The 16,453-nt window shown below is 43.2% G+C and overlaps 1 protein-coding gene across 1 annotated transcript; it reads left to right on the forward strand.

The window, feature by feature from the left end:
• The first annotated feature begins 10,250 nt into the window (after nt 1-10,250).
• On the forward strand, nt 10,251-13,241 carry gmnc (geminin coiled-coil domain containing). The gene is made up of 5 exons (XM_035534259.1): nt 10,251-10,375; nt 11,168-11,345; nt 11,611-11,696; nt 11,811-11,927; nt 12,081-13,241. Exons 1-5 carry the CDS (start codon nt 10,373-10,375, stop codon nt 12,822-12,824), a joined length of 1,128 nt encoding a protein of 375 aa, XP_035390152.1. The 5' UTR covers nt 10,251-10,372; the 3' UTR covers nt 12,825-13,241.
• Nucleotides 13,242-16,453: the final 3,212 nt, after the last annotated feature.

The raw sequence follows: 16,453 nt of genomic DNA on the forward strand, positions 1-16,453 counted from the left end.
GTGTCACGTGTGTTGTGTCAAGCGCTACTACACACGCTACAATCACAAACTGTCCAAAAGCATTTGTTATTATTATGAAGCACTCATAAGGCATAGAAGCAAAAGGTCTGGTGTGAGTGGAACAAAAATCGGAGGGTGTGCTGAGTAATTAATCTCATCTCAGCCAAAAGTGTTACCCGTCTCGTACCTTTTAATAAACACGCCAACGAGAGATTTGCGAAAATCTAGACCGATGCGCTCGTGCATGAAATGCAAGTTCAGGAAAGGTGTTCACATACTAATGTGTTCCATCCTAGCATTTTACTTGGAAGCAAACAGTCCAAACGTCAAACGCCACGATCAAGTTACAGACTAATAGACGCTGTTCTGAAAACATGCACGGTCCTCAAAAATGTACCCAAGTTTTACCTAAGTTACCTAAGTTTTAGGTTTTCCTGAAATTAGTGACATCTGGTGTTGCACCACCTCATTTACATGGACCTCCCGTTTATTAGCGCCAGTCCTCATACCATAATACCCTCCTGCAGTCTGAAGTCTGCAAGACTGAAATGCACTTCGTCACGAAAAGAGCCGTAAGTCATGGCAGCACGGATCCCTGAGGAAATGTTGGGCCATGTTCACGAAGCACCACACTCCCCACTCAGAACCCCAAAGACTTGACCATTCTGACACAACAGTAAAATAAATACCACAGTAATACCACAGAAAGATTAAACCATGCTGTATCGCAGAAATCAATATACGTGATATCCAAAGCCAGCTAACAGCCAGTCACGGAGGCCTTATAGAGAATATTGGACTTCTGGACCTTCTTGAAGGATGAAAAAGAGTGAGAAGGGGAGAAAAAGCCGACGTCTAGTGGGATGTTGGCGTAAACCTGAAGGACAGCCCCGTGAACTTGGGATTAGAAAGACGAGACTATTCAGCCTTGGCCTCTCTCTCCATTTTCTTTCTCTACGCCCCCCTGTCAAAAGACATTCTCCATTTTTTGTTATCCTTTAATGTTCAGCCTACTGTACAAGTGTGAGGAATTTTGCAAGCTATCAATTATGTGATTATATAAAATACATTCAGTTTAAATCTTTTGTTGGACCCAGATTATCCAACTGATATATCTCAAGAGTTTCAAAGTAAAATGATTTCAAAGCATGCTCTGGGTCATTGTGACCTACAGATACTCCCAGACATTATTATATTGACAACAATTGTCCATAAAAAAACCACATTGGGACACAAAACCATTACAAACACATGGCCTTGCGTCCACCTCCACACACATATACAGATTGACAGTGTTGAACAATGACAGATAAAAAGCAAAAAAAAAAGTGGGTGATGAACATTAAGAATTAGTAGCACATTTCACTATAAAATGAAAGCTAGCATATTTTGTCATACATTTAAAAAATAGACAAACAAAAACACTACCATGTTACTTTGGTTAAAGAGCAAATGATAACAGCTCTAAACTATGCTTCTGTAGATAGAATATATAACTAAAAAGTTTAAACTTATCTTTCTTTTTAAAATTTCCTGCCATTTAATGATTAAATGGTAAATGATGCATTGTTTAAATGTCAAATGATGTAGTGTGTGATCATAATAACAAAGTCTGTCAAACAGTTTGTCTTCTGCTGAAATTCAGTTTTCTAGATGACAAAAAATATATAATTAAATGATAGATAGATAGATAGATAGATAGATAGATAGATAGATAGATAGATAGATAGATAGATAGATAGATAGATAGATAGATAGATAGATAGATAGATAGATAGATAGATAGATGAACAAGCAAGCTTCAAATCGGAATCATTCATTACCGATGCCCACTACTAAATATTTAAATACTTCCTCTGCATGTCTACCTTTAACCCTGCTCACACTGCTCATATTCTTAGTGTAGGACAGTTCTCTGTGCAAGCATGACACTCAGAAGGCTTCCAGAGCGCCAACCAAGCACATACCACACATGACTTAACATTCAAATGACGGGTGCAGAATCGCTTACATACACTTATGCACTGGAATGTAATTCAAAGTTGAGCAACTCCAACGAACGTGAAGACGGTAAAGTGAACCCTTACAGAAGTACACCGTTAAAGCAACCCCCTGTTACCTCAAAGTAACAAAGAGCTGCCCTGCCTCCTCAAAGCCACTATATGCTAACCTCTTCAAGTTCACCCTATCTATCAGACTCAAACATATTCAGTGTGCAAAGTTTAGTCTAGATACTTCTATAAGCATTCTAAAAAAGCATGCTCATTTTAGCAGCAATTAATGAGAGATTTGAGGCAGATTTGAAAGTGTTTTGCATTCTTTTTGGGATTAGCACGTGATTACATGTTTACTTTGGTTTCCCGTAGAGAGCAGCAGAGTGCAGTGCAATTTGGTGCAGTGGAGAGGACTAGTGGAAAGAGATTCATCTCTTCAACATTTCCATACTAAAAGCAGTGCTATATGCCTACACAGACACTGTGTGTACAATTGTGAAATGTATATAGAGAGTGAACTGAAACAGGATGTTGGTCGGTATGACACCATATACATTTACTGTTGCGGTTTCCCTGTATACATATTATATCTCTTGCTAAAAATGAGTGTAGAATGTTCTGGTTCTTTTTGTCCAGTTATTTTGCATTGCACAGAATCTTTGGCCGCCTGAGCTGGCAAGGTGTCCCCAGACTTGCTGTTCCTTAAGTCAGGTGACATAACCTAAATGCAGGAACAGTATAACCTGAACACACCCCGCCGCCCCCACACACGTGCGTGCGCGTGTGGGTGTGCGCTTTAGGGAGCGGACCGAAGACAAAGATATTGTTCGAGTCGTGCTCGGGTGCCTGTCTGCCTTTGAGTAACAGCCCCCTATCACTCACGCTCCACTAGGCCTGCAGAACGCTTTGTCCACCAGGAACCACTGAGGGGGCGTGCAGGGCATTAGGTCATCTTGAGGCAGCAGGCCTGCCGGTTTAGGAGAGTAGTGAGGGGTGGGGTGGAGGGGGTGTGGCGTCTGGTGCTGGGTGTCACTCGGCCCACCTCAGGACAGCAGGTAAGGCTTACGTCAAGGGTGTGGGCAACTGACCAAGTTGGGTGTTACACATTCCATGGCAGTCCCACTTTTCAGTGTCCATCTAATAGTTTCATCAACATAAAGACAAGGAATGAAACACTACCATGTAAAGCTACTGTGTTCCGGAAGGATCGTGTTTCCATAATCTCCACTCGCACTTTCCACACACACACACACACACACACTGGGGGCAGTTGTGTAAAGAAAGGCTCTGTTGAGTTCTATTTTCTTTATGATAGATGAGACTCAAGTTCAGGTTTGTGCAAATTTAGTAAAAGTGATATTTTCTATTTCCAGTGATATGACAAGCCCAGCATGGAGCAGGGTTTTACATGGGGAGAAAATGCAGATGTACTGCAGACTGTGCAGTTTCTCTGCAATGCTAAATGTTGCTGTAAACAGCTCTGCAATGGCATCTGCAGTTTCTTTGAGAGCTCAATACATCTGACTGTTTGCTGTCCTTTTTAAAGACAGAGCAAAGTCTGTGTGACAGGAAATCCTTCTCAATATCATGTGTGTAAGGTTCAGTTTAGTTAGATCCAGCTGACAAGAGGAAGCAATAGACTCTGTCTTAAAGTCTATGCATTTAAATGAAATCAGATACTTCATTCATATTTGACCTGCAATGTTTTACTTATATACTTAAATAAATACATATTTGCAGGCTCTTTGGCATACATGTTGTTTATAAAGGACCTCCACCAATCTTTATAGAATCCTTTTAGAATCTGAGAGTGCTACAATTTGCTGTTGAAACTATTAATTTACGTTATAGTTTTATGAAAGTATAAGAATCCATGTTATCATGTTATCAAATAACTGATTTTGATATTTATTGGTCCACTATTATCATATTTTATTGATCTATGCTCTAAATGTAAATGTATGTAAAGAGGAATCACAATTTTGAAATGTTTCAGAGCTTGTATTTCCAAAGGCTGGACAAAACTTTGGGGGGGGGGGGGGGTATATGTAAACTTCTGGTTGGTGAAAGTGGGGTTGTAGAGGGTGGAGGTGGCGCAGGGCGGGGTTGGGAGTGGGGGCCTCACAGTCCTCCGGCGGCACTTTCATCCACATGGCGGCGGGATCTTTCCACGAGGGGGGTCATGCGCATCCCGCCGAAACCAATATGGCCTTCCTCACAGAACACAAAAGGGGGGCGTTCCGGGCCTTTGCACGGCGTGCGTGTGCAGCACGCATGTGCCTGGCAGGGGGTCTCGCGTGGCAGGACGGGGCTTAGGACATCGGCGGGGGCTAGCGATCAACACAGGGCCCTGGCCTTAATTGGCTGTGTAGAGCCTGCTGGAGGCCATTGTTCGGGTAAAAGAAGCTTAACGGCCCCGCATGCAGGCAGACCACTGCCTCAGCTTCTGCACGCGTCTGGAGTGTAATCTGGAGGTGGGGGAGGCGATTTGTCTCCGAGGGAGAGGGTGTTAATAATGAGGTAGGGTTTAAGGGCTGGGGGGATTGGGGGGGGGGGGCAGGAGAGGACCCCTATGAAGAAGTCAAGAGGAATGTTGACTTTGTTTTCATAGTGGAGTGTGTGCTTCACACTCATCAGGCCTGTAGGTCGCCCTGTGCTGAAGAGAGGAGCGATCTGCAAACTGCAGTCAAGCACAACCGTCGGGTGTGTCATGGCCTTTGTGTTCTTCATGCTAACAGCAGTGGTTTGCACGTCATCTAGATGACTACGTCAGTTCCTTAGTCAGTTCATCTGTATTAGATGGCCTATTCGCAACTTGACTGACTAATATTCGGGTTAATATTCAGATTTGTGATGAAAGATTTTCACCTTGATGTAGAACTATAGCCTGCAACCTGCAAACACATAAGCAAAGTTACACCCAGGACTCACTTCACACACACACCACACACACCACACACAGATAAACACATGCTCACTTTCGCCGCCTTTAACAAGTTCAGGCCGCCCTTAACAAATTCAGCAACAGGTTGCAGGCTCCCAGTGGGTGCAAGTTGTTGGCCAACAAACCATGAACGGCCTGGGCTGGTCATTAGGGCTCTCGGTGGGGGTGTTTAGTGGAGAAAAGTCCCTGGCTGTGGGACAGCTGGGCCGGAGCCGCGGGGTTGCACGCCCAGGTATCTCCACCTGTACTCTCATTACCAGCTCTGAGCGCAAGCAATTAACTGCCCAACTGCTTCAAGAAAAGGGAGGGAGATGTATGTGTGTGTGTATTTGTGTCAGAGTGTGTGTGTATGTCTGTGTATAGTATGTGTATAGTATGATGTCAGTGCAGTCTGACATTTCCCTGGAGCTAATATGTAGCATATATCCTCCTATACACTCCCCACTTCAGGTGTCCGGAGATGTCGATGTCTCTCTCTCTCTCTCTCTCTCTCTCTCTCTCTCTCTCTCTCTCTCTCTCTCTCTCTCTCTCTCTCTCTCTCTCTCACACACACACACACACACACACACACACACACACACACACTCACACACACACATATATAACAAATCTGTAAACATTTTTGAACAATGATGATTTCATTAACTGATTAAATCATTACCAAAGTGGATAGATTTTACAGCATGGTATTTTGCACAAAAAACCTTTGAGAAACTCAAGATGAATTGATCAACATGCAACATACAAATCTTTTATAGGCATCCAAGCAAATATTGTGGAAGACATATAAACTCCCGAACTCCTCCAGGATGTTCAGTATCTGTAAAGGGTCCCGGTGATTTCATATTTGTTTCAACACATTTTCAGCTGCAAGACCATTTTACCATCACTAATCAGTGAAACAAAAGATACATACACATGCCTATTTTCAGGCCTTAAAGACAGGCAGGCAGACAGACAGACAGACAGGCAGACAGACAGACAGACAGACATATATACAGACATACAGACAGACAGGCAGGCAGACATACAGACAGACAGACAGGCAGGCAGACAGACAGACATACATGCAGGCTGGTTGGCAGACAGTGAGGGAATAATCTAGAGCATTAGGGAAGGTGGAGAGTGAAAAACCGCCATTAATGTCACAATGGGGCACCTGATAAACAGCTCTGCCCTTAATTACCCAAGCTGCCATTTCTGTCTTTAATTAAAGCAGCTCTCTATAGGCCCAACAGCACAGAGTCACAAACTGCAGTGGCAAAGAATAAGGGTATTGGTCGAGTCTTTTCAAAAATGTACACAAATACCACAGAAAGGTCTCTAGATTAACACTTCATTTATTAAATGTAAACAATTTAAAGATCAATGTCATTGTGTGCATCAATAAAAATAGCAAAATAAACCTCAAATGAAATTTTATGTGCTACATAAAAAACTTCCACACTAATCAGAAAATTAAAGCATCTACCACTGATATTGCCTTAAAATTAATACGGTCACATTTTAAAAAAACATCAAGAAGATGCTGGATTAAAGAGTTCTTAAAGCATTTAAAATTGAATTTTTAGTTGCTTCTGCTTTAGTTCAAGTGTGGACTTAAAGTAAAGGACACCACACTGAAAGACACTAGCCTACAGGACACTGTACCACAGGATACAGAACTACAGGATATTGTGCTGGCTATCTTTCTATGGTCATTTCATGACTATGTCAAATATGCCTCTCATAATTATGATAAATGAGTGCTGTCTTCAAAGCAAGCTATCAAAAATCACAGACCTTACGGTTTGGCAGTAACTGAATATATGCTAGAGTGTTATTTAAAACCAAAATGTATCTTAAATACTCAAGCAATTCTAAGATGTTTATCTGAACGGTAAAAGTTAATTTGCATGTAAAACACTACCTAAAACCAACATAATGACTACTACAATACCAATAATGCAAATAAAAATAAAGTTACAGACAGTAACAAGTTTTTGTGTGTTGTATTTTTCACCAGAAAGTAGATGTACCATCCTGCTAGGGTGTCCCATCTTCCAGACCTATAGCAGTGCTTTCAGTCTTTTAGTATGACTTTCAGTATGATAAATACAGTGGAACACCATTAAGACCTACTCTCATCCTTGGCAGGTCAGAGCCCAACCTGCAGTTTAACTGAAGCTGTGTGGAACTACTTGGGCAACCAATAAAACTAAAAGACAGCCAAAGAGAATAGAAGAAGCTCGAAAGAGTTTACACAAAGACAATTTAAGCAAATAAATTCTTACTCCTCTTTAAACACAATTTTCTTTGGTGCCTAAGAGTTTTGCACAGCAAGTGGAGTAATTTTAAATGATTACTTCACAATTGTTCACCAACACCTGCTGAAAAACACACACACGTATTGTGCAGCGAGAGGTGTCAGGTGAGAAGAGCTGAAAAGAAGGAGAAGTCTAAGCTGTTTAATTGTCAGTTCGAGTGAGGAGGCATAAACACCTCCACCTCACCTCACCTCACCTCCCCTGTCCCTTCACCTCTGTCAGCCATCCCCACAAAGTCACTCTAAAACCTACAATTAACAGACCCTTCCACACACACACAGAATCCCCCCCCACACATAGACATGTACACACACACACACATACACATACACACACAGAATCCCCCCACACACATGCACATGTACACACACACACACACAGAATCCCCCCACACACATGCACATGTACACACACACATACACACACACACAGAATCCCCCCCCACACATGCACATGTACACACACACACATATACACACACACACAGAATCCCCCCACACACATGCACATGTACACACACACACACACACACACACACACACACACAGAATCCCCCCACACATGCACATGTACACACACACACACACATACACACACACACACAGAATCCCCCCACACACATGCACATGTACACACACACACACACAGAATCCCCCCACACACATGCACATGTACACACACACACACACACACACACACACAGAATCCCCCCCCACACATGCACATGTACACACACACACACATACACACACACACACAGAATCCACCCACACACATGCACATGTACACACACACACACACACACACACACACACACAGAATCCCCCCACACATGCACATGTACACACACACACACATACACACACACACAGAATCCCCCCACACACATGCACATGTACACACACACATACACACACACACACAGAATCCCCCCACACATGCACATGTACACACACACACATACACACACACACAGAATCCCCCCCCACACATGCACATGTACACACACACACACACACACACACACACACACACAGAATCCCCCCACACACATGCACATGTACACACACACACACACACACACACACACAGAATCCCCCGGCACACATGCACATGTACACACACACACACAGAATCCCCCCACACACATGCACATGTACACACACACACACACACACACACACATATATATGTATACATACAAAACAGTGTATACATACAAAACACTAATTTGCGACTTTCAATGCAGCAATGCATAAAACATTTAAATAAATTTGATTTGTGCACCACACACATATTCAGCCCCCCACCAAACACACACACACAAACACGCACACATACGGCCGCTTTGCAGGAGTAAGAAACAGGTTCTGAATGATCTAGCCCCAGCCCCCGATACTACTTTAAAGAAAATTACCCATAATTCTGTGTCCATATACACAGAGAGAAACTAGACTTGCTTTCTGCTTTCTGGCAGTTATAGGCAGAGTTCAGACAGAGGGTGATGGAGTTATGCAAGCCTGTGAGGAAACTCCACACACCCACACACACACACACACACACACACACACACACATACACACACATACACACAAACACTCAAAATAAGTGGTCAACGTCAGCTCGGATGTGTGCAATAAGTAAAAACAATCAAACAAACAAAAAAGAAATGAAATGAAAAGGAGTAACTGACCTGAGTCACCACCAAGTCATTTCCTAGCCTTTCATGTGTCATGAATAACCGGCACAAGAACCAAGACATTTACGGAGATCCCGTGTGATCAAGAAAGCCATAAGAAAAACAAACGCTGACAGAAAGCATGCACTAAAACATACAGGCAATGGGATATATTCACACAACATAATCCATGCAGATACCATTCTGGGAAAACATGTAAAAATGAAAACTGGACTGGTTGATGTGTTGCTGTGTGTTGTCTCATGTGTCTATGCAGGAGATGATTGTTACATATGCTATGCTGGAATAAAAGTTGGCTACAATAGATCTAGATATATATCTATTAGATATAGACATTTCAGTGAGATGTACAGTATACATAATAAAAGTATGATGCAGGTATTTATAACTGAAGGGATAGAAAGACAGCTTTCCTCCTGATGAAGAATACACATGCACTGTGACTCGAATTCTGCAAATCCGTGCCATAGTTGCATACTGAGAACTACTTTTGTTCATCTGTGTTTATCTACGAAGTTTTATTTCTATCGAAGCACTTTTGAATTATAATTCCCTTTGTTTCCACCACATTCCGTGCTCTATCAGGTTATTGCATTCTGAGAAGTAGTATATAATATATGCAAGGATGCCCTCCTCCTGTTATATTTCATGGGATAATAATAACAGTGTTCCTTAAGTTTAATTAGGGCCAGCTCATCCTTCCTTATAATACACGTCTAATTTCGATTTATCTTTGCCTAACCGAAAATCGGCACTCTGCCGGTATCCTCGGAAAAAACAACAACCCCCCCCCCCCCCCCCCCCCCCCCAAACTTTTACACTTAATCGTACGCAAAAGTAATGTTAATGTGTCACTCGTAGGAATGCGCTTTTCGATTCCCTCTTAGTTCGGGGGTGGTCATGAACATGTCACTCGTTCGGTTAAATTAATTCGTCTTGCTTCTGAACCGTCCGTTCGGGGGTTACACATTAACGTTTAGACAGAAAAGCGATATACAGGTGCGCACAACGGGCTGCATCTGGGGGTTTTTTTTCTCCACCTTCGTTTCGCCAAGAGAGACAACGCACAGCTTATGCCAGTCGCAGCAGATCAATTCCTTCGACAGATTATTTTACACCAGTGCATTCAGATATGACGTTAGGCCTCTTTAAATCTTTACATGTCAAATAACGCGTATTCGGCACACGCTGGCCAGTTGTTGTGCAGCTGGGTCCAACGGCAAAAAGCGTCACGTCACAAGTTTGACAGCTTCGCACCCGAATCAGATTTCTGAGCGCGGGGACTGAGCGCCCGGTCGTCACTGCAGTGTAGATTTAGATTAGCGCGTTCTCCACCAGGCACGCTCTCTTCTCCCCAAAGGTCTCGAGAGCTCCCTGGACTGTTCTCGCGCTTCAGACCGCGTTTACAGCTTCCGATTTTCCCCGCGAAATGGTAAGTTTCCCCGTCCCTTTTAAATTAATGTATGTATGTATATATATATATATATATATATATATATATATATATATATATATATATATATATATATATATATATATATATATATATATATATATATATTGGCCCTCTGGTGACTTTTATTCTAGTAAAGCTTTGTATCACTTGGATGAGCGTGATTGACACGCCTGACTTTAGGTGCACCTGTTTCAGAAGAAACTGTTTCGTAAAGGTAAAGGACGAAATTTTGTACTGTGCAATTTTAGATATCCACCACTAAATGAATATAGAAAACTGCGCTTGCGTGTAAAACTATGAGTAACTAATAGCCTTAACTGTAATCTGAACCAAACAGGTGGACGTAATGAAGTACCTGGATATTTTCTATTTTCATTTGGGTTTTTTGCTTCTTTTTAGAGATTTCAGCATCTAGGGGAGTAGATCAGAAACACGGAAAGAGAAAGAGCATGTCGTCGTGTCCTGCAAGCGTTTCTGAACTTTTCCTCCCATGTCTTTGCATATGCCGCGTGCTTGGAACTTTCAAAGGACCGCCGAAAAGCGTTGTCCCTTAGTGCAATGTGTTGTGCGGAACGTTCTAGGTTTTTTTGTTTTGTTTTGTTTTTATTCCAATACCACTCCTGCTCATTGTCAGTGATGCCGAAGATTGCAATGAAATAACATAAAGTCCTGTAACTTGTGAACTATCATCACTCGCTGCATATGCAATGTACTTAATTGCATTCATTCAATAGTCTCACACTGTTTGCGCTTTTGCCCGTTTCGTAGAGCACCGTCCTCTCCTGCCAAGATATGGGCTTTGTAGGGGGGCAGCGCTACGACTGCGCTTACTCCGCCTCGACGTCATCTGATGGCAGTGTTGACGTTTCCACAACAACGCTCGTCTCCCTTTGGGACGCCGGTCCCCTGGACAACGCGCGTTGCCACCACGATCCGCCACTGCTGGGTAAGTTCTGCGTTATGCCGGGATCAGGGGCGCGGGAGCCTTCCCGGCTTTACCGCGCCATTGTCAAATTTGGCGTTTCGGTTTGTTTTTTTTAAAGCTTTGCGTATTATGACCGAGTTCTCTCTCGATGTTGCCCAGCATATACTTATTTCGATGGGCACTAATGAATTTGATTAAGATACACGTTCGTTTTAGGCAATAACCTCGTTCTTCCCACAATAAAAAAAAAAAAAGTAATTCAGCCACTTGCTTCTGCGTCGTGTAGATCCGCAGCTTATTTCAGTACATGGCGAACTACTTGACACCACCTGGTCGGAACAGCTGTCGCCTCACCTCCAGCGAAACAAACAGGTAGCCTATACTTACTGGAGCAGAGCACCGTCACCGAATAGCACAACTGTCACACTGAAGAGAAGCTGAAGGGTAAATCCTGATGCTAACGCCCATGTGCTCCTTTCCTGGCAGCTCCAGGACACCTTGATGCAGAAGGAGGAAGAGCTGGCAAGATTACAGGAAGAGAATAATAAACTCAAGGAGTTTTTGAACTCGTCGTATGTGAAGTCTCTTGAAGAAAAGTCAAAGGTATTAAACGTTCATGCTGTACATTTCAAGTTGAGGGAGGGAACATGAGGGAGCAGCTTCCTTTAAAAAGGTTTTTATTTGTTTAAAATTATTCTTAACTCTCCCTCTGTCTCTTTCTCTTTCTCATGTTCTGTCTTTCTCTCCCTCATGCAGAGGTTTCTCTCTGCTCAGAGAAGCTTGGATACAAGGCCCAAGAAGAGAGTTCTGCAGGAGCAGGGTGATATCCTGACCCTTAGGCATATTTTGGAGGGTGGCGAGGGGAAACGGACATGCCGTAACCTCTCTCTGGAGTTCTGTTCGGCTGAGGAGATGGCGGCCACACCACCCCTGGACTCCTGGATCCTGGAGACCCTGGGGCTGCAGGATGAGGACACCATCGACCCAGAAAGCAGTTTCAGTAGCCCCACGACTGACCACACTCCATCGTTCAGCTCTCCTGCGCCAAGCTCTGACAGCACCACATGCAGTCCAAACACTGACAGCCACTGTGAATACAGTGCCATAGACTCATCATGCAGCTTTAGCCATAGCATGGACGCCAACACAGAGTATTCGACCCTTGACCTTTCACCTCTGTACACTGTCACCTCCACAGGGTCACTGGTGAGCTCTCTGCCAGCTATCGTTCCTACTGGACACTTCACCCCACCCCGGGCGGCGTCAACACCCCAACGCGCACACAGTGCAAGCTGCAGCCCCTCCTGTCCACCAGGGGGTGATGGTGTGCTGTTCTCCACACCACGCGCAACCCGTAGCAGAATGGACTTGGCTTTTAGCATGTCATTAAGTCCACAGAGCAGTGTGAAGACACACACTTTCCCACATGGACAGGCATTCACACGCAGAGACTCACAAGGCGGATGGAACTTCACCTGGGTGCCTAAACAGTGTTCTTAAAGCATGTTGTGACAGCTATAATTTTGACCACAGAATCCCCTCTGTTTTTAAAACGAACGCGCGCCCTCTAGCTGCTGGGTAAAAAATGGACAATACGGTTTTTAAAGAGCAACCATGTACATGTATATTATGCAGTTCTGTGGTAAAGGTCTTTTTAAATGTCTTCCAGTGTGTCTACACTAACAGTGACTAATGAAACATGGGACCCCATAACTGACAGAAAACTGTTAACAATGGAACCCTCAAAAAATGATTTGTAAAAATCATTTAAAATTCACTTAAAATGTATTGACATTATTGTTTCTGGCCAGTGGGTATATAGGGTGATTTGATTGATCTGTGATTGACAGACAGTATTCCATCTGTTCTGTTAGATGCTAGGCTAAGATGCACTTATCAATAAACAATCATTCAATTACAAAATGGTGCTTATTGCTGCTTGTTGTAGAAAATAGTTGACAGACTTTGCAACTGTAAACTGGATATTTATTCTTTCACAACATTTTCACAGATATTGTTGCAATCTTAAACCGGATGTTTATTCAATTTTTACAGTATGTTCACAACTTCACCTCAGACTGCCAGAGGGACAGTCCAGAGGGACCTGATCTACATGCAAAAGTAAAGCTTGTAGTAACATCTAAAATGTGTCTCACACCTAAAGATCGATTCCAGCTGAGATGTTATGACTAATTCTACTGATTCCAACCAGTCATTCCAGCTGTGATCTCTTAAAGCCCTTTCAACTTCAATTTCAGGGCTTTTCAATTTCAAAACAAAGCTGCTTTCATTGTTTTGCCTGACAATGCGCACACTCTGCTTTCCTCTCCAAGGGTACCTCTTCTTCTGAGTTGACGTTACCTCTAACCTGTCATTTCTCCCTCACACCTGCCCCTCTACTTTCCTCCCTACCATTGGCCGTTCTCTCCCAGGCCCTGCGCTTTCTCTCCCGCCCTGGAAGACAAAAGAAGGGAAGGGCATCGGCTCCCGGGAGAGTCCCTCCCCGATCTGCCCCGTGGGTCTGAGTCGGGTCGTTCACCCGCCCCCCCCGCCCCCCCTGGGGAAGGTCGTACACGGAATGCTTCCACCCCACCGTTCCTACCTTGCCCGGCCTGGTGCCACTCGCTGCGCCCCCCCCCCCCCCCCCCCCCCCGAGGGAGTTAGGGGTGGCGGGAAGAGTTGGGGCACCGGAGCGGAGACATGGAGGAGCCGAGCGAGTGGTCTGTCCTTAATGATACGGTTAGGCCCCCTGCAGATGCCCACCAGATTGGAGAGGGAGGGAGCAGTTTGGAGCTCTGGAAAATAACAGGTAATGGGGGAGAGAGAGAGTGAAAGAGGGAGACACAGAGAGAGAGAGGGAGAAAGAGGGAGAGAGTGAGAGAAAGACAGAGGGGGCAGAGTTGGGGAGGGAGAAAGAAGGAAAGAGAAAAAGAAAGGAGAGAGAGAGAGATTCTAAATTGTTCTAAATTGGCTCAAATTATTTCAGTCTGTTATAGAACCAATTCTACTATGTGATAGTGATGTGTGGGGGTCATTCCCAAATCAAAATTTTGACCAATGGAACAAACATCCAGCTGAAATTATGCACACTGAATTTTGTATCCTGTAAAGGCAGAGCAAAATAACAGTACAGCTCAATTCAAAAAAGGATTATCAAATACTGGCTACATTAAAAAAAAGAAAGACCCCCATTCCTACTACTATAAAGCATTGCAATACCAAGAACTCTCCCCAGCCAGCTGGTCCTAACTCTGAGTTCATTAACAGACACTAACACTGTCCCACATCAGGACCAGTCTGAAATACAAATAATCAAAAACTGAATCATGTCACCCAGTAGAATATACAAACACACAATATATACATACAAATAATATAAAACCCAGTGCTATCTGGCCCTAAAACAACAGTACACTGTAGCAGACTGCCTGTTCACAATGACACAGAACCACACAGCCTGGCTATGCAGTCTGGCTGATATAAAAAATCTTGGCTGCCCAGAGTGCAGTGCATCAATGACACTGCAGAGACAGAGCTACACTTTTTCACGGAATGTGAAACATTCGACCAAATACGGCAACTTTACATTACAAAATGTAAAGATGAGACGATACACCCCAACTTTAATACTATATATAATACTATATACTATATTGTACTAACTCCCCATCCTATTAGGAGAAAAGAAGGAAATCACCACTGCCTGTCACAACATGAGGGACAGTGAATAGCCCACCCAAACACACACACAATATTAATTTCCTTAATATTGCAAAAGTTTTACTGTAATACTGCTTTGGCAATATTGTAAATTAATATGTTTGTGCAAATAAACTTTGAGAGTAGGAGAAAGTGTGTGTGTGTGTGTGTGTGTGTGTGTGTGTGTGTGTGTGTGTGAGAGAGAGAGAGAGAATACATTCATACACTCATTACTCCTCTCACTATATAATAATAATCTTTTTACTATTAATATATTTACTGTTTTTTATTCCTAATCTGTTTTTTCTAGTTTATTATACTTTATTTTTCTTTCTTTGTTATTTATTTATTTTAATGATTATTACTTTTATTTGGTGTAGTCATATAAAGCTAGCTTTGAACTGAATTGAATTGAATTGAATTGGGAGAGAGATAGAGAGGAAGAGACATATGGCAAGAGGGGGAGAGAAAAGGAGAATGGAAGAGAGAGAGAGAGAGAGAGAGAGACACACACACACACACAGAGAGACAGAGAGAGAGAGAAAGTAAAAGAGAGAGAGAGAGACAGAGAGAGAGAGAGTGAGAGAGAGAGACACACACAGAGAGACAGAGAGAGAGAGAAAGTAAAAGAGAGAGAGACAGAGAGAGAGAGTGAGAGAGAGAGAAAGTAAAAGAGAGAGAGAGACACACACAGAGAGACAGAGAGAGAGAGAGAAAGTAAAAGAGAGAGAGAGAGAGACAGAGAGAGAGAGAGAAAGTAAAAGAGAGAGAGAGAGAGACAGAGAGAGAGAGAGAAAGTAAAAGAGAGAGAGAGAGAGAGAGAGAGAGACAGACAGAGAGAGAGAAAGTAAAAGAGAGAGAGAGAGAGAGACAGAGAGAGAGAGAGAAAGTAAAAGAGAGAGAGAGAGAGACAGAGAGAGAGAGAGAAAGTAAAAGAGAGAGAGAGAGAGAGAGAGAGAGACAGAGAGAGAGAGGGGAATGGCTTTATGGGGTGATACAAGGTCATTAGCTATGTGATGAAGCTGAACCTCAGCCCTCAGTGGCCTCTCATATTGCCCCTCATTATTTTAAGCATGTGTTATTTCTGCCAGGCTATTGCAAGCCAACATGTAATTAAACGTTCTATTACTTGTTTTTTGGCTGCAAATGGGCCTCTGGCTTTAAAACCTCTCAGTTTTTCCTTTCACACACAAAAAAAATGCTACCCATTACATCTCTGGTAAAGGTACTAGCCATTACAACAGAGAGAGAATGTGGAGAAAGGCTCACTAAACTACGCCAGAGCAATCGTGGGGTTCAGAATATAGTTTTGCACTACAGCTGCTGGTAGCGGATGGAACGAAGCAGCTCTGCTTGTCACGTTTCTTAACGGTCTAAACATAGAAGTACTTCACGAACTGGCTTTCCATAATGATGAGCTGGATCTTGAT

The sequence above is a fragment of the Electrophorus electricus genome, chromosome 15 (genome assembly GCF_013358815.1).
Source record: "Electrophorus electricus isolate fEleEle1 chromosome 15, fEleEle1.pri, whole genome shotgun sequence".
NCBI lineage: Eukaryota > Metazoa > Chordata > Actinopteri > Gymnotiformes > Gymnotidae > Electrophorus > Electrophorus electricus.